Source organism: Tyto alba, unplaced genomic scaffold (genome assembly GCF_018691265.1).
Source record: "Tyto alba isolate M040663 unplaced genomic scaffold, T.alba_DEE_v4.0 Super-Scaffold_45, whole genome shotgun sequence".
Taxonomy (NCBI): Eukaryota; Metazoa; Chordata; class Aves; order Strigiformes; family Tytonidae; genus Tyto; species Tyto alba.
Genome location: NW_024881321.1, coordinates 13,651,245 through 13,670,672, shown reverse-complemented (window position 1 = coordinate 13,670,672; position 19,428 = coordinate 13,651,245). Strand labels below are relative to the sequence as shown.

The following is a 19,428-nucleotide window of genomic DNA, read 5'->3' as shown; positions in this document are numbered from 1 at the left end:
CAAAACCCAAACCAGCAGCGGGGTTTCCTCCCTGCTTCGGCAAGTATCGCGGCTGACCCTTTGGGAAGGGGAAGAAGGAGAAAGGTGTGCAGGCGTAAATGGGAGCCGAGACAGGGCTGGAGTCAGAGCAGCGTGAATTATAGATGAAAACGCATGTATTAAACATCAAGTCGAGCCGCGCAGAGGAGGGCCGGGTCAGGGTGCTTCCTCCGGCGCTGCGCAGCGCCGGTTGGCCGACCCCGCGGCAGGCCGCGGAGGCTGCGCGGCCACCAGCCTTCGGCGCCTGAACCGCAGCCGCGCCGCGGCCGGCGCCGCCTCCCGCTCCCCCGCGCAAGCAGGGCCGAGAGCGCGCTCTGAGGCACCCCAACCAAAAAAAAAAAAAGGCGAAAAAAAACCCAAATCCCCCCCCCCAAAAAAAAAAAAAAACAAAACAAAACCCAAAAAAAACAAAAAAAAAAACCCAAACAAACAAAAAAAAAAAAAAAAAAAAAAGGCACCACCACACCATTAACCCAAACCCACATCAAGTATTTTTTTTCCGGCTTGCCGCGGGGCTACTCGCAAGCCCGATGATCCTTCCCGCTCCGCTCCCACTGGGGCGGCCCCAACCCCGACCCCGGGGCGCTGCGCCCCCGACCGCGGAGCTCCCGCCCGCTGGGTCGCCGCGACACCCCCCTGCGCCGCGCCTATCTCCGCGCCCACTGCCCGCCCGATCCTCCCTTTTCTCCCTTGCCTTCCCCCCCCCCCCCCCCCCCAAAAACCCTCCTCCGCGCCGCTCCGCGCACCCCGCCGAACCCTTTTCCGCGCGGCGCGGAGCCGCCCGGCCGCCCCCGCCGCCCGGCCGGCCCGCGGAGCGACGTGCCCGCCGGCCAATGCCAGGGCCGCGCTCCGCCAGCCCCCGCCCCCGCCGGCGCCGGCCAATGCGGTGAGGCGGGAGGCGGGGCTTAGCACAGCTCACACCCTCCCCCTGGGCTTATTGAGAGTTATATCAAGAATTTCAGTTCAGAGAGAGAGGAGAGAGCATGTGTGAGGGAGAGAGGCTGGGAGGGAGGAGGGAAAGCGCCGTCGCTTCCTCCCGTCACTAAAGCAATAACCTATTAGGATTTTTTTTTTTTTTTTTTTTCCGTGGGCAACTATCACCCCAGAGATAAAGAGGGAGAGAGAGAAGCTCCGCCAGACCAACTCTTGTCATATCCAGTAAGAAGTTGCAGACTTCACGTAGCTGTCTCTGCTCTGCTGAGAGAGGGATGGAAATTGTGTGCAGTGCAGAGTGGAAAATATCCCCGGTCTAAAGAAGTGCACCGGATTTTTGCTTGCTGTTTGTTTGGGTTGTTGCGTGCACGTTAAACACCCGAAGGATCACCGCTTAATAGAAATGAAACGTGGAGAGGATGACTAACGACAGAACTGTGATTTTTTTCCCTGGAGTTGCTAATTTGCCACCCCGAAGCAACACATATCTCAAGGAGGAAGCATTTGGCTGCTGCTGATTTCTCCAAAACTGGTGGTTTACCAGATGCATTGTGCTGTATCTGCTGGAACAGATCATTGCTTAGCTGCAGCAGATCGTCAAAGGTAGACAACCAACGTAAGTGCAAAGTTACCCATACACTGTGATGCGTTTCATTTAAAGCAAAAAAAAAAAAAAAAAAACAAAACAAAAAAAAAGCTACATGCAGTATATTTATTTATCTAGGGAAAGAATCAGTGTTTCGGATTCAGTTGATGTTGGTGGCAAAGGCTCACCTACTCGCTGTCTCTGCATCCCTACCTGCATCACTCTGCTGGAAGTAATCACGGGCATCAGCTATCGTGCAGCTTAATGCAGATAAGATTAGTGCTTAGGGGCTGCCCAGTTCTGCCAAACTGTAGGTGCCGGCAGCCTTGAACCCGAATAATTCGCGGTTAGCAGAGCATGCAAACAGAAGTGTGTCTGTAGCTTTTTTTTTTTTTTTTCTTTTTTTTTTTTTTCCCACCTGCATTATTAGTCTGCAGTATTTATGTGTGGCAGCTGCTAATAACATCCTGAAGGGAGATCAGTGTCAGTGGGGAAAGGCTGCATCTTTTTTCCTCCTCTCGTCAGAAAATACATTTCTCCCCCCCTCCCCCGCCCCCCCATCTGTAAACATGCTGGCTGCTGCTAAGTTGCATTAGGAATTTTCAGCCTCCTGATTTAGTCTGTGCTTAAAAACAAAGTTTAAGGTTATTAAACAGAAGGAGAAGTATCCAACATCTGGAGAGGAAACACTGAGCTGAGAGTGTAAGAAACTGTAAGTCCTGTTATTGTCTCATCAGTTAACAGGGATGTGAAGTAGCCAGTGACGACTGCTGCAGCAGCAGCATGTCCGGGTGGTTATTTCCCAGTACCATAGCTATAGACGGGGATGAAAGGCACGAGGAGCAGAGAAAAATCTGGTTTGCAAGAGCTAAGAAATATGTGTGGAAGCAAACAACAAATTACATTTGGCAGCTGACATAGCAGTTAGAATCCAGAAGTAGTGCAGGAAGATTTTTTACTTGCACCAAATGACTAGGTGGAGGAGGGTAGAGGGGGAATGCATGTTATGGATTACATGATGTACCAAGAAATTATTCAGAATGTACATGTTGAAACAGTAGCTACCCTTAATCCTGCAAGTAGTTATTTCCATTCTCGCTCTGTGCAAATGCAGCTGATGGGATGTTGGTGCATTTGTCCGGAGGGATTACTTGTAAAAGGGAACAGTAGGAAAATGTACTGCTGCAAGTGTGCATTGCAAAAACAAGTAGTAGTTGGAGATTGTGGATTTGTTGTGCCTAAAAAACCAATAATGCTGTTCTGTGTGGTTGTGTTGACAGTGCTGTCTCCAAATAAGAAATGAGATGTAATGCATCCTGCAGTCCATGCATGCCTCCTCTTGCAAATCGCGCATCATTCCTCTGTGGAAAACTTTAAGTCCTAAAAGCCGGGAAAAGAGAATAAAAACATTATCATGGACCTGAGGGATTTTTACCTGTTGGCCGCTTTGATTGCCTGTTTAAGGCTGGATTCTGCTATAGCTCAAGAACTTATTTACACTATTAGAGAGGAGCTGCCTGAAAACGTACCCATAGGGAACATACCAAAGGACCTGAACATTTCCCACATCAATGCTGCCACGGGGACCAGTGCCAGCCTTGTCTACAGACTGGTGTCTAAAGCAGGGGATGCCCCTCTGGTCAAAGTGTCCAGTACCACTGGGGAAATCTTTACGACATCCAACAGAATAGACAGAGAAAAACTCTGTGCTGGAGCTTCCTATGCAGAAGAAAATGAGTGTTTCTTTGAACTTGAAGTGGTGATTCTCCCCAATGACTTTTTTAGGCTGATCAAAATAAAAATAATTGTAAAGGATACTAATGACAATGCACCTATGTTTCCATCCCCTGTCATCAATATCTCCATCCCAGAAAACACTCTGATCAACAGTCGCTTTCCAATCCCATCAGCAACAGATCCTGACACAGGTTTCAACGGTGTGCAGCACTATGAGTTGTTAAACGGGCAGAGTGTCTTTGGACTGGATATTGTAGAAACTCCAGAAGGAGAGAAATGGCCTCAGCTGATTGTGCAGCAGAACTTGGACAGAGAGCAAAAGGACACCTATGTGATGAAAATCAAAGTGGAGGATGGAGGTACTCCCCAGAAATCCAGCACAGCCATCCTGCAAGTCACAGTAAGTGATGTCAATGATAACAGGCCAGTGTTTAAAGAGAGTCAAGTAGAGGTTCATATACCAGAGAATGCCCCTGTAGGCACTTCCGTAATTCAGCTTCATGCCACAGATGCAGATATAGGAAGCAATGCAGAAATCAGATACATTTTTGGTGCCCAAGTTGCCCCTGCAACCAAAAGATTTTTTGCTTTAAACAACACCACAGGGCTGATTACAGTTCAGAGGTCCTTAGATCGAGAAGAGACTGCCATTCATAAAGTGACAGTGCTGGCTAGTGATGGTAGCTCTACACCAGCTCGGGCAACTGTTACCATCAATGTCACTGACGTAAACGATAACCCTCCTAACATAGACCTCAGGTACATAATAAGTCCCATCAATGGCACAGTGTACTTATCTGAGAAAGATCCTGTCAATACAAAGATTGCCCTAATTACGGTTTCAGATAAGGACACTGATGTGAACGGCAAAGTGATATGTTTCATTGAGAGAGAGGTCCCCTTCCACTTGAAGGCAGTTTACGACAACCAGTATTTGTTAGAGACCTCTTCCTTGTTGGACTATGAGGGCACCAAAGAATTCAGCTTTAAAATTGTTGCTTCTGATTCTGGCAAGCCCAGTTTGAACCAGACTGCCCTGGTAAGAGTTAAACTGGAGGATGAAAATGACAACCCTCCGATTTTCAGCCAGCCTGTAATTGAGCTGTCAGTTTCTGAAAACAACCGCCGTGGTCTATACTTAACAACTATTAGTGCCACAGATGAAGACAGTGGGAAAAATGCAGACATTGTTTATCAGCTTGGCCCTAATGCCTCCTTTTTCGATCTGGATCGAAAGACAGGAGTTTTGACAGCCTCCAGAGTTTTTGACAGAGAAGAGCAGGAACGTTTTATTTTCACTGTTACAGCCAGAGACAATGGCACCCCTCCTTTGCAGAGTCAAGCAGCTGTAATTGTTACTGTCTTGGATGAAAATGACAACAGTCCCAAATTTACTCATAATCACTTCCAGTTTTTTGTATCTGAGAACTTGCCAAAGTATAGCACAGTGGGGGTGATCACAGTGACCGATGCCGATGCTGGGGAAAATAAAGCGGTGACCCTTTCCATCCTGAATGACAATGAAAACTTTGTGCTGGACCCGTACTCTGGAGTTATAAAGTCCAATGTTTCTTTTGATCGAGAGCAGCAGAGCTCGTACACCTTTGATGTTAAGGCAGTGGATGGAGGGCAACCTCCTCGCTCTTCTACAGCGAAAGTAACCATAAACGTCATGGATGTTAATGATAACAGCCCCGTTGTCATCTACCCACCTTCTAATACTTCTTTTAAGCTAGTGCCACTCTCAGCAATTCCAGGATCGGTGGTAGCCGAAGTCTTTGCTGTGGATATAGACACTGGGATGAACGCCGAGCTTAAGTACACAATTGTAAGCGGAAATAACAAGGGTTTGTTTCGGATTGATCCAGTGACAGGTAATATCACTCTGGAAGAAAAACCAACTCCTAATGATGTGGGGCTGCATCGCTTAGTTGTCAACATCAGTGATTTGGGTTATCCCAAATCCCTTCATACTCTTGTGCTTGTATTTTTGTATGTAAATGATACTGCTGGAAATGCCTCTTATATTTATGACTTGATACGCAGGACTATGGAAACACCCTTGGACCGGACCATAGGGGACAGTAGCCAGCCCTACCAAAATGAGGACTATCTCACGATCATGATTGCCATTGTGGCAGGTGCCATGGTTGTCATAGTGGTGATATTTGTCACGGTTCTCGTTCGCTGTCGACATGCATCCAGATTCAAAGCCGCCCAGAGAAGCAAGCAAGGTGCTGAGTGGATGTCTCCCAATCAGGAGAACAAGCAAAACAAGAAAAAGAAAAGGAAGAAAAGGAAATCTCCGAAGAGCTCTCTTTTGAACTTTGTCACCATTGAGGAGTCCAAACCTGATGATGCAGTTCACGAACCTATCAACGGGACAATAAGCCTTCCAGCGGAGCTGGAGGAGCAAAGTATAGGAAGATTTGATTGGGGCACAGCACCACCAACAACCTTTAAGCCTAACAGTCCTGATCTTGCGAAGCATTACAAATCTGCCTCTCCACAGTCTGCTTTTCATCTCAAACCTGATACTCCAGTTTCAGTGAAAAAGCACCATGTGATTCAGGAACTCCCGTTGGACAACACCTTTGTTGGTGGCTGTGACACCCTTTCCAAACGCTCTTCCACTAGTTCAGATCACTTCAGTGCCTCAGAGTGCAGTTCCCAAGGAGGCTTCAAGACAAAGGGCCCCTTACACACCAGACAGGTAAACGAGCACTTTTACTGGTCTATAAGTACTGCATACAAGTGCCCGATCAACCAGTATTAAAAGTGCCACTATGTTTTGGATTTTGTTTTGTTTTTTTTTTTTTTTTTTTTTTTCTTTCAGTCTAATTTAATCTAGTTACATTATGGGGGGAACAAAAAAACAAAGCAAAAACAAACAAAAAAACCCAAACTTGCCCCTTTATTATTTACCTGGGGCTTAACCATGCATTTGAAAATGCCGCTGAGACTTTGGGTTTTGAAGAATACTGATTGTTAAAGGACTGTTAAGCATCCATGCATGTGCACATACATGTGCATAAACAAAACTAAAAAAAGACTTTTTTTTTTCTCCCCAGTATTTGACTGTCCAAATGTAAAAGTTATTGAAGAAGAAAAACTGTTTCTTTATATAGTAAATTTCAGTCAAAAATTTGACTGTTTCAAGATTGAAGGGATATGTACATTCGGTTTCACATTTCAAAGTGAGTTGGCTCGAGTTTCTTTTACAGTTCAAGCTGATTTGGAATCTTGCAAACTTAGTGTTACTAAAGGGGTTAATTTTTGTCCCTAACAAAGACAGCCAAATTTCCAAGCTACTTCATCGGTGAAGCACGTGGTTTGTTGGTAGGATATAATTAAGCCATACAGAAGTCTTCCTCAGTTTTGAGTTAAAAATTATTTTGTTGTAATAGATGAAAGTTCATATCTCATAGACAGTTTGTTGCGTATTTTAAAAAATGGCCAAAGCATACTTTTGAAAGGAATGCGTTCTCTGAATACATCTGAATTATGCAGAGTGAAAAAAAAAAAAAAAAAAAAAAAAAGCCCATTGTAAATATTTTCTCATCTGGGTAATGCATAAGTGATCTGTCATAACTCATTTTAAACTGTGAAGTACGCCATATGAAGAGGGATTAGGAGGCTGAGAAACTCATATTTCAACCAAATCCAGCATTACTCTTTCTTAGGCCTAATAATTCCTTGCTAATAAAGATTTAAATGCGGCGCTGTCTAATTTATTTTCCGGGTGCTTGTCCGTTGCCGCTGCCACCGGCCTGCCGGCGGGGCCTGTAGATGGCGCTGAGGCACCGCGTCGCGTGCGCTGGCCCGGCGCCAGCCCTGCAGTAGCTGGGAGGAGGGAGGGGAGGGGGAATGGAGGGGGGGGGGGGGGGGGGGGGGAAGGGAAGGATCAAGCTGGTACTCCAGCCAAGGAACCTTTTATTTAAGGGTAGTTGCACCGGAGTGGTCAGTAGTTAAGTTTGCGTGTTTGCCAGGCAGCTTCAGTAGCGCTTCGCTTCGTAGGTGTTGGGAGTCGCATCCGTGTTCCTGCCGGCGCGGTACCCTCCAAGGGGTGGTGGTTTGTCTGAATTTATTAGGGATATGAATCCTAGAGAATCAAGTGAGACACATTTAGGCTTGTCGTTGCGAAAAGATTTTGACAGTAGCCAAGTTTACGATAAAGTTATCCTCTTGCTGTTGCGTTAACCTTATCTGAGATGGATGTGACGTTTCCAGAACTGTGTCTTGACTTTGGGTGTCTGTAAGGTGTCACACTAACAAGATGCTAAGAATAAAACAAGCACTTTGAGGCAGTTCTGCTAAAGTAACTGCTCTAAAACAACTGGTACTTACAACGAGACACTCGGAACATCACAGAAGATTCTCACAAAACCTTAATATTTCTAAGGACTTTAAAGAAGGGTATACTTCTGGAGCCGTCTTCAGGCTGTTTCATAGCACTGTACACATACTGTCAGCATAAATTAAAAAAAAGAACCAAATTTTAAAAAACCCAACAAATTTCTAGAATAGCTCTGCATAATCTGTGGTTACTTGGCTGAAGTTTTCTCCCCAGTTTTAGTTACAAACTATAACACCCCCAACCCACACATTCCTTTTCTGTTCTGATATGCTGTTAATTTAGTTTAAATTAGCTTTCCAGACTCTATTAGGAAACTCAGTCTTAATCCCCCACAGCATCTAGTGGCAGTTAAGATCCAAAAAATAATTTGACTGACAGAATGTCTAAGATCTGCGCAGTGAAATTGAATATGGGGGGGTGGGGAGGAAAACAAAAAAACAACAGACTACTGGCAGTATTTTTAGTGTTACCTGTGTTCGTTACATTAAATACACTGGTTTCAGTTTGATAATACTATCAGTCATTATACCTGTATATGGACCTGATTCAAATTCCATTGAAGTCTTAACTGAATCCTTTTTGAAGTCAGCAGATACTCACATGATTTGGAATGCTCATGAAAAAGCTGTAATATTGTATGTAATTGAAAACATAGCTCTTTCTTAGGTAGGCAGTTATCTAATCTGAGTTTATATATATATTTTTTTTTTCTGTGAGGAAGGAGATAGTGTCTTTTTTTTCCTCCCCAATGATGAGTGTTACAGGACACAGCCTTGTCACTTTTGGCTGGAGGATTATAGCCAGTAATGGTAGTAATCATTAGCAGCCTTCCTATTAATTCTGTCTGTAAATCCTGAAATAGGATGCATTTTAGCTAATACTCATTGGCACAGGAATGAAATACACTTTAATAGGTCTTTTTTTCAGATTTGTCATAGAGTATGGCCTTTAAGCAAAGCAATCAGATTTTAAAATCTTACTGACTAGTAGTGTGTGTTAATGCCACAGTATCTGAAAAATACGTTTAAAAATTCCTTTAGGAAGAGATACTCAGTTCTGTGTCACTGTATCGTTTTGCTTAAACATAATTAATTTCTCTGTATCTAATGTTAAAAGTTTTATTAAGTTACCTTTACATTTGGCATGTTTTCTTTATGTGGTTTGCAAAGGGTGTGGAAGTTGTTGTGAAGGATGTTAAGATAGGAAAAGAAGAAAGATAGGATTAATATATATCTAAGAAATACTAGCATCCTCCATTTTTACTTACAGTTTCTTTCAGTCCAAGGTAAATACGCATGCAATGTATCTTGCAGATACATTAATATTAATAGAGAGCTGAGACCTAAGTCCACACTTCGATTTAATGCAAGCAAAATCCCGTTACTGTTTGTAGGAGCTTGGCCCTAGAAATTTGTTAGAACTGAGTCCTAAGTCAGAAAGCTTTTAGAATTCAAAAATAGATTGTTCAATACGAATTTCTTAGTATTTTGTTGCTGGGCAATTTCTGTGCAATCATCAGTAAATTTAATGGAAATTCTGTGGTTAAGTCTTCACATGTCACTTTGAATTGCACAGGCTGATGTTTCAGAAGTACCCAGTGTAAGAACCAAAGCCTTCTTCAAGTGCCTATCTTGCATTAAACCTGGTGGATGCTCTGAATAGAGCATTTTTGAATACTTGAATTTGGGATTGTTCTAAATGCTAATTCGCATAATGAGGAGTATGGAAAGGATGTTGCACACCACCAGCTTATATAGCTAAGCTTCCAAAATCAGTGTTATGACTCATAAAGAATACTGAAATCTATGCAGGCTTCTCAATCAGTGTTCTTTTCAGTATTTGATTGAACTTTAAAATGCACTTCAAATTAGTAAGTCACTACACCAAACAGCTACATAGAAATACAGTAGAAGACGACATGTTGTATTCTTCTATGTGAAAAGCCTCTTATAAAAAGCAAATAAACGGACAAAAACCTCCTACTCAGTGTCATTAGATTAACAATAGATTAAATAATAAAAGAAATTAGGACCAATTTACCACGGGTATCCCAGTTTTAAATTACGACAACTTTATTTAATCAGATCTGAAGTACAGCAGTGACAAATAACACAGGTTTAAAAATATGTGTCAGTATGGGTTACGAGCAAAACCTTCAGTCTTCATTCCTAATCAAATAACATTTAGGCATGTGCTTAACTTGCATTTAAAGTGGTGGGACTGAAACAGATCCTTGAAGTCCAAATGACTTCAGGTGTTGTCTTCAAGAAAGACAGCTGTAAGCACACTCTAAGCACTTTTCTGAATCAAGATGATAATTTATAAATTTTGGAAATGTGCACAGTCCTAGTAGATTCAGGAAAACTAAATATACGTTAACACTGTCCTTTTATTTCTGTGCTCTGATGGCAGAAATTAAGGATTTGGGGCTTGACTGACACATTAAATGCATTCCGTACTAAGGTATATGTTTAATCATATAGTCAATATCATAAGCTCTGCGGAGCTTGCTTTACTCCTTTTTCAGTCAATGGACTTCTTGCCTGATCAAGGAACGAGTAGCCAGGCTCCTGCTGATCAATGCACATCACTTAAGCTTTCTGTGGCAAATGTAATTGATGTTACCTTACTCTAGAGTGTTTAAATTTGTAACTTTAGGGTTTATGTAAGAGAAAAGAAAAGCTGAAAACATTAATGACTCTTAATTTGATAATGCTGAGAATGACAAGTACAAGGTGCATAACTTGATGGAAATCTGCATTGGAACGGCAGTGCAGTGTCTACGTCACCTGCAAATATTAAAATTCTGTAACCATAGCATTCCATAATTCTGTGCACAGTATTATTTTTAGTGGCCTTGTTTTACCAGTTAGTATTTAAAAAATACAATTCCATTGTTTATTTTTTATGCTTAATTTGTTTTATATGTTAGCATGGATATTAGTCTTGGGTGAGGACTAGTCACCTGGAAAAAAGTCTGCATGTAAAATTAAATTGTTTTCTAGTTCTGTATATTTATATATATATATCTCTATATTAAAATATTAGAAAATGTGAAAATGTACAGTGTATTTTTTCTATCCTTGTATAACTGAAAAATAGGTTAACAGATTTTGCTCAACTGTCTAAGGAAATTCATCTTTGAGCTGAGACCAAGCATGGAAAATTTCAGCTGAAAAGAAGAATTTTTCAGAAAGTTAAGAGCATATGAAAACTGGGGGTTATAATGGAAATCTGAATGTAACCCTAAGCTATAATACCATTTTCAATAGTGACAGTAGAAATGCTAAACTAGAGCAGGGAACATTTTGTATATACAGATACTGACAGTAAAACCTTAGCAAGCTTCATTTCTCTTTAAACGTTTCCCATGCAAAAAAATTTTTATCAGAAACACTGGGGTCTCATTTGTCCTGAATGCGCAAAGCCAAAGTTTCACAGATGTTAATAAATTTGTGCCACACATTGGAGTGAGAACCGGATCCTGAAAGTTTAATGCTATTGGAATTTTGTGATAATGTTCTTTTGTATATAGGAACAAGGGAGGATCTTTATAGTTTCCATTTCAGATTTTCACTTCCAAAGAATCTATTCTTCTAGCAGAGCAAAACCATATCAGCCAGACTTTATTGACAGCAATTTTATTGTAGCTAGAGGCTTACAGTAAGCTGTTTATTGCTGTTCCCTAACTCAGTTGACAGCAATTGGGGAATTAATTTTCTTGCCCCTGATGTGCTTTCTTGGGTATAAACAACAGATGTTAAAGATATGAAAACTGTGACCCATTTACATTCAGCAACTCTTTGTGGGCACAGTATACCTGTCTGAATTGCAGGTTTCAAGTTGTAAGTAAGATTGCTTCATCACTTCCAGGATTCTTTCTTTTGCAGTAGAACTGCTCATCTATACATATTCTGCACAAGGGCAGATACATAATACCTAATGGACCAATCCTCATCTAGGCAAATTCAGTTGAAGAATCGCTGAGTTCAAGTTTCATTTATTTCAGGAGATGTTGTATCTTCTTACTCTAGCATTTAATTGCATAGAACATACATAACATAGCTGACAAAATGGACGTATCATGTTCTGAAATGTCTGACAGGAATTACAGGTGATAGATGAATTTTTGGTATCACTTCTCCAAAAAATATCATGGTGGTCTGTAAAATCTATACTCAGAAGTGTCCTCAGTTGCTACTTGAGTACAGTCATCTCATATACATTCTCCAATGTCTGTGTCTTCACTGAAGGAAAAACAAACACACACAAAATCATATATTGCTTTCTCCTTCTTTTATTATTGCTTTGACTTTCCAGCCTGTGGTGGAATGCATGTAAAACGATTTATCCCAATAGAGTGATATGGGCATTTAATCAGTTTATTTCTGGTTTACATGAGATAACATTCCATTGACTGGAAAAAGATTTCCCAGGCTGTAGATAAGAAATAAATGGATGCTATCATATTTTACTAAAGTTTAGGGAGAGGGCAGCATCTTTTTTTCATTTCCATTTGCAACATAAGTAGCTGTAGCATCTTACCTAACAGATTTTAAGTGTTTGTCTAGACGCAAAATACATATCATCTTAACTGTTCCTTTATAATTAAAATATCATACAAAAAAGTCTGTTCTAATAGAGTTGTAATAATTTTGCTGTAAGGGATTGTGTTCTAGTGAGCTATAAACTCTCTCTGGAAACAGAAATAGCCATTACTGACAGGAGACACCTTAAATTGGTATTACTGCACTATTACATTGGTCGTGCGATTATGGAAACTTCAAATAAATAAAGAAATTAAATTGTTTTGTATAGCAACATTGCTGTAACCATACAAAACCATGTGTAGATTACTCCTAGGACCTAAAGATTCAGGGAAGCATTGGGGCCACTATAATTTTGATACTAAATTCATATTGATCTTACTAAAAAAATCTGGACTTTCAAATCTTTCAAATGCAGATTTGGCCTGCATTTTCAAATTAGTTTTCAGTTTTTATGAGTATCATGGATTATCTGTGATGATACAGAGAAAGTTGGTTAAAAATCTGATTTGTAATCATACTGAGGTGTCTAAATTGTACCCGTCTCAAAATTAACCACTCTTTGTTTCTTCTTGCTGTTTCTCTTGCAGCTAGTGAATGCAGGGGAGATTTGTTTTAAAGTCTTGGCATGGGTTGTCCTGCATCTTCTGTTGCACAGAAAATTGAGTAATTCAGCATTTATCAGGATTTGTTGGTGTGTAGTGTCTGTAGTTTCCTAGGAACTGATGTAGTTTTGCCATTTCTTTTGTGAAATGCCACACTGGATTTTTTATTGTGCACAAATATTAATATTATTACTTGAAAGTTGTTCTGGAATATGCATACTTCTTTCTACAAGAGGGGTATAAGGAGCCCTTTCTTAGAATAATAGTTAAACAGTTGAAGCTAAATCCAAACTGGGATAAATCTGCAGACTTATGCCATCTGCAGCTCTTCCTGATGTTAACTTCTTTATAAAAGCAATTGGATGATGTTGAGATAATATTTCAAAAATCTAAAAAATATGTAAAATTAATTGTGAGTCAAGTGAATTAAAAATAATTTTATTTGGAACTGAATTTGATAAAATGTGGAGGATCAGCTGTCAAGATTTTTCTTCCTTCCTTTGTTTCCTCCCCCAGATTTGCAGAAACAAGATCTAGGTAACATTTTAAAATAGCAACCTCTCCCTCCTCCAAAAAAGTCAGATATTCTCACTGACTGATAGCTTAAAGAGGATAGCTATTGATACTAATTTGTAAAACTTCATAGCCTCAAACTGATATTTGTACATTCTCTCTCATTCCTTCCAGCCAAATTAAGTGCTAGATGCAACTACTTTTATTTGTAATTTTGCAGGATATTCTTAGTACCTCCTAGGCTTTCATGTGTTGCTTGTAAGACAATTCTGTGATGAGTTTTCTTAATTGTTAAAAAATGTTAAATATCTACCTGTACAATAGTTTCGATCAAATGAGTGACTTTAGCCCATGCCTTATATGGTCATATAGCCTTTAAAACACAAAAAAAAAAAACGTAAGAGGAAGACCACATTTTGGTTGTGAATGGTATTTGCCATTCTTATAGCCTCTTGTTGATTGGTAGCTAACAGTAATATCCCTTAAATGTCTGAACCTGATAGATGCAAATTTCTGTCTCATAATCTGTGCTCCTTCAAAACACATAAGGTTATGGAGGCAATTGTGTTTCTGATATAAAGGAATCTGTAAGATACACATGCTTCTCTATATGACCTATATACCAGGTTATTATAGGGAGTGTTCACTCACATTCCTTCAGAGAAGTAAAGGATTGGCTACAGAACTGCACGGTGGAATACATTCACCACTGAGGTCTATGTAAGTCTCTATCTTATCCTACCAGTATTTTCTGGAAGAAAGTTTTAACAAAAGTTTGATTTTACAGGAGGGGGTTCAGGAACTCCAGAATAGGGTGCAGACTCATGAATTTTGATTTAAGAGAACACCTCCTTCCTGTGTAGAATAAGATGCAGAGCCTGTAGGGGGGTGATATTTAACCCCCCTTTTTTGTAGCTTTCTGTTCAGTGGGGTAGGTTTTGGGAATACTGTTGTTATGCCAGTCTCTCTCCTTGCAGCAGGTCATGAATATATCTGAACATTATGGTTGCTTCAGGTGCCCAACTTCTGATTGTGGATCTAGCCTAATTCCTGTGAATGATATTCACAAAAATGTAAAATTTGTGTAATTTTCAACAGTATACTTAGCTAGTAGCACCTCTGCACAGAGTACCTGATTTTGCTTTTATTGACGTTATGGTGGGATTAATTTTGTCTAACTTCTAATTGTACATCAAATCTAGTCTGCTTCACTGGGTTCATGATTTACTCCACCCTAAAGAAAATATGCTGGTTTAAACTGCTTCCCAAAGCTGATGGATACATTTGGGTGAGATGCATCCCACACCAGTGAAGAGTATGATCCAGTGGAGAGTATGATCCAGTCCACTTTTCTCACTGAACTCAAGAGAAGGGTATTAAGGGTAGGTATTTCTTTAAGTTGAGGTATTACCTGAATAGTGTATATGCTCACAAAAATTTATAATATGCACAGATGCCTTTGGGAAAGTCTTCTTTAGATTATGTCTCAAATTCAAAGGCTCCCAAATCAACAGAAATACCCTTACTGACTTTTTATTAAGTTGTAATCTGGCCATTTGTACAGCTTTCTATTTTAAGAAGACATTGCAATATAACACCAGTTATTTTGTTTTGGTGCTGTTCTGGGTATTTCTGTTCTTTCCTCAGCACTGCATGTTCCTTCATACCTCATTCTGTGAATGTGAGGAGAGAAAAAGGAAGTTGTAGACTTTCGATCTCTACCCTTGGTCATGTCTGGCCATTCGCTTTATAGTGTAAAAATGCTTCTTTTACCTTTCTGGTTTAGGTATGTGTCTATAGCAAGGTGAATTTTCAGTCACTTGTCAGATTGTTTCACTTTCTCCATTTCAAAAATACAGGTCAAAACACCAGTGAAGTGCTAGTGTTATCAGTAAGAGAATTTGAAATTGCCTTCAGTTTATGACAACAGTACCTTGAAACACGGATTGCATTGAAGTCTGCGGCATCCAGAGCAGCAGGAGGTAGACTATGCACCAATAGCAAAGCCCTAGTCATCTCCCATATTTTTAACAACTGCCAGATAAATAAAAAAATAAATGAAATCTGCATCTGTATAAGGACAATAAACCTTGCCTGTTGAAATTTAATCTCTCCCCTGTACAGGAGATGGACTTTCCTATTTGAGATTTCATCAGTTTCATTTCAGAAAGCTGTTACATCTGTCAAACATTTCAGTTTGAAATGAATGCCTGATTTTTTTTGCCTTTGTATGCTACAAGAGCACCAGGTTGTCAATCAGCAGAAATACAAAATGAGACAAGATAGGTGATCCGCTACTATGATTGGCATTTTATTTTTATTTTACAACCCCTTTTTTCTTCCTCAAACTGCAATGACTTAAAAATGGCAATGCTTGTCTATACTGTGGAAACAGATAAGAAACATGGATATAGTGAAGGGAAGCCACCTTTGGTTCGCCCCAATCCTGTTTGTCTTGACTTCTGATGGTCATCCTTTGAGAGTACTGGTACAGTCCAGGTGGGCAATGAAACTGTGACTATCGCTGTGAATTGTGTGAATGTCAATCTTGTGTGAATGAGATGAAAATATGTTTATGAATGAGATTTAAATACTTTTCTTTTTCTTCATTTTTGCTATAGAATTAATACATTGCAACAAACCTTGTGCAGGCCATAATATTTAACGGGTAGCGCAGGACCACTTCTGGGTGAGCTGTGTAGGCTTTCAAAGTGCCTCCAGGCAAAGGGGTGGTCCAGAACCTGCAGCAGGCAATTCAAATCTCACAACGTTTTTGTTTATTTAATTTGCTTCCCCGATACAAATCAGAACTTTCATTTCTTAATGTGATTATTCAAATTCTGGACTAAGAAACTGTCAAAATGGTAGGTGCTTTTCAAGGGTTTTAAGAGACTGATGCGCTTCTGTGGTTCTGTGATGTGTCTATTGGTAGCATCCCTGCAGAACGTCCCTGGATTTTGCTATTACTCAGCTTTGCTGAAATCTAGGCTTTGGCTGACTTCTGTGCTTTAGCAGTTGAATAAGAAATATTCTAATCCGTTACAGAGTACCGAGAAACTAATGGCTTGTGGAGTATTTTAGTCTTAAAGCTTCCATTATAAATGATATGAAAAATAGTGTCATTTGGCTGATGTTTAAATACATCTCTTTCTTTTATTGTCACTGTCCTTGTTTCTCTTTGATCTCCTCTTTCATTCTCTCATCACACTTACTTTTGTAAAACATATTAGAAGTCTGAGATTTCCCCTCAAATTAATACTGTCAGAGTAGAGAAGTGGCACATTTTGTGTATGATCTGTTGTAGCATACCAAAGTTGTACCCACATGTTGCTGTAGGTAAGGACTTCAAATGAATCAGCTGGTTTCATTAAGATTCAAATATTTGAAGCATTTGGAAGTGTATCTCACTAGAAGCATAATATGGGATATAAACCCCTTTCTAAACTAGATAGATGCTTGCTTTGACTTGTTCCAATAGATTTAAAAGAATCAAATTAGAATGAATTATAATTATTAATACAAATCTGAGAAGAAAATTCATTCCTACAATACGTAACACACATTTTCTCTCTGTAGCTCGGTGGCATACTACACTTGGATTGCAAAACTGGGCAGAAATTTTGGCAGAGTTGAAACTGGGGCCTAACTTTATCACCGTAGATTTTCAGAGATATTAGCTGACACAGTTCCTTCTGGTTATAATTGCAACTGAGGGGGTAAATGTATCTGGTGCTAAGTTGCATGTCAAAATCTGAAGTATGTTTAGTGGACTTGTAAGTACTAAAAGCAGGTATAGGATGAACAGAGATGGTGGATTTTGTAGTGTTATGCACCTGCTTTTTAATACTGACCAAATCTAATTCACTTGTAATTGATATTATATAGGCATCCTTGACGTGCATTACGGATGAGTGAAACTAGTTTCATATGACATAATGTCTTGTATGAATCATTTTCCTTCAGAGCAGTTAACGTTTGTATCATAGACATACTCTGCCGAAATCCTCTGTATCTGTCTTCACCTACAGCTGCTAGAGTCTTGTGCAATACTGTAGTACCAGCTAGCCTGATGGATTTCACCAGCTATTTTTGTAGCCATCCTGTATATATCATAAACAAGACAAGTAGACAAAATAATTCTTTAATATATGTTTTTCTTGCTTGCCTTTTTTTTTTTTTTTTTTAAGTATGATAGTTCATACTTTTCTCACAGGTGGCATAATGCATTCACAATTTGTAATAGGTTCAGTATCTCACCAAGGCTTAGGATAGAAAATTGATTCTGAAAACAACAGCAAAAAATGTAAATCACAAAGCAGAACAATGGAGATTGCAACTCAGTAACTGGATAGTGCTTCTTGAATTCAGCAATTTGAAAGGGAGATTGGGATGAAAGATGAAAACATTTATGTGTCTTTACATTTCAAAATGGTTAAAAGCTCAGTGTGGATGTCTGGACTTGTAGGAAAACTTACTCTTTTAATAAGAAAGCTGGCAGTGCTTCTGTGATATACAGGATGTCAGTGATCCTTGTGTCTGCTTGTTTAAAGCAGCATGCTGAGCACTTTTCAGTAGAGCAGTTTCATGTGTTGCCTAGTAAGACACTTCATAGATAGTGCAGATCAGCTCCAGACAAAGTACTTCTTGTTGCCATTTATGATTTTTAACTGTCATAAATATGTTATAGAAGTACTACCCGATTTCAGAACTTTCATTCTTTGGATCAGTGGTGACCACATTAAAAAAACATTCTGCATTCACTATCTCGCACTTGGTATTTTTTAACATTTTCATGTCCTAGTGCTAAATACAAGCCTAGCTTGTATTCTGTATTGTTGAAGTTCATTTCGGGAAGCCTCTAGCTACTGACGAATGTTATATCTTACTTCCTGCTGTCCTCAGTAAAGATAGTTGGGGGTCAGGAGAGCCCTCTGCACTGTGTGCTTCTGTTTGCTACTGCTCATGACATTTAGAGTCTGATAGGGATGCTGTGATAGCACCTTCAATTAAAAGCCATAGGCAACAAGCATAACAAAGAGAATCTTTAAGAATGCTTAACATTATGCCATTGCCTCAACTAGAATAAAAACAGCATGAGAATAAATTTGCTATGTTAGCTTAATTGTGATCTTCACCTAAGCTCTGACCATAAGACCTTAGACCCAGCAGAAAACCCTGGCTGAAATATCAAGGGGATTTTTTTGAGATTGCTTAAATTCATCGTATTTCCATTAGAAAATAGTAACACAATTCTATTCCAGTTTTAAGCCTTAAGCTTTTGCTGTCTGTTTTGGGTTTTCATTACTTTTACGTGTATACAGTTACAGAGATAATGAGAAACCCACAAAACCTGCATATCACTGCATGTAACATCGCTCTGCAACTATTTACCACCTCATTAGTTTTTTCAATAGCAAAGATAAGTTAGCATTCTGTCATGAAATTTGAACTGCCACCACATCCAGCTGAAGCTTATAAGCCACGGCATAATAACTTTCACAAAGTGCATTAGCTCTTGCACCAGAAGATGCAATCTTGTAAACACAAAAAAATCATATGACATCTTATATCTGTGAAGCCAATTTGTTTGACATTTTCTCCTGTAAATTTGGCTGCTCTTAGAAATCTTTTAAAATACAAAGGGAAAAATTTAGTTTTTGTGCTATTCTGCACAGATCAATTGACTGAGATAGACTTGATCTCATTTACATTTGGACTGTGCTGTACACTCATTACACTTTAAACATGATGTGCCTTTTTCTCATTTTTGTTAAGGCTCTATCTTCACTGAAAAAAAAAAAAGTGTGTTCTACATCAAGATTGCTATTGTGAGGTATCTGTCTAAATGTAAAATTCTTGTGGAGACAAGAAGCAGGTATTTCATACCTTGATGTAGCTGGTCGAGGTCAGCCCTGAACAATACACCTGGGGTTGATCTCAACTGGCTATGTGCAGGTGAAACTACAATACCTTATCATTAGCAGGATTTTATACTGCATTACTTACTTCAGTGTAAAATCATGTTACACTATCTTGCAATCTAAAGGTGCCTTTGAGAATAGGAATTACATGTGTACTTATTCTAGGTCCTTTTACACCTCTAAATTGATG

At 39.7% G+C, this 19,428-nt stretch overlaps 1 protein-coding gene across 7 annotated transcripts in view; it reads left to right on the top strand.

Moving 5' to 3' along the window:
* The first annotated feature begins 1,022 nt into the window (after window positions 1-1,022).
* PCDH9 (protocadherin 9) overlaps window positions 1,023-19,428 on the top strand; it is a 694,240-nt gene continuing 675,834 nt past the window's right edge. For all 7 annotated transcript variants that reach the window (XM_033004115.2, XM_033004113.2, XM_033004114.2 and 4 more), the window contains exons 1-2: window positions 1,023-1,588; window positions 2,839-6,008. In XM_033004115.2, the coding sequence (XP_032860006.1) occupies window positions 2,973-6,008 (3,036 nt within the window). In that variant the 5' untranslated portion in view covers window positions 1,023-1,588; window positions 2,839-2,972. The remainder of the gene's footprint in view (window positions 1,589-2,838; window positions 6,009-19,428) is intronic.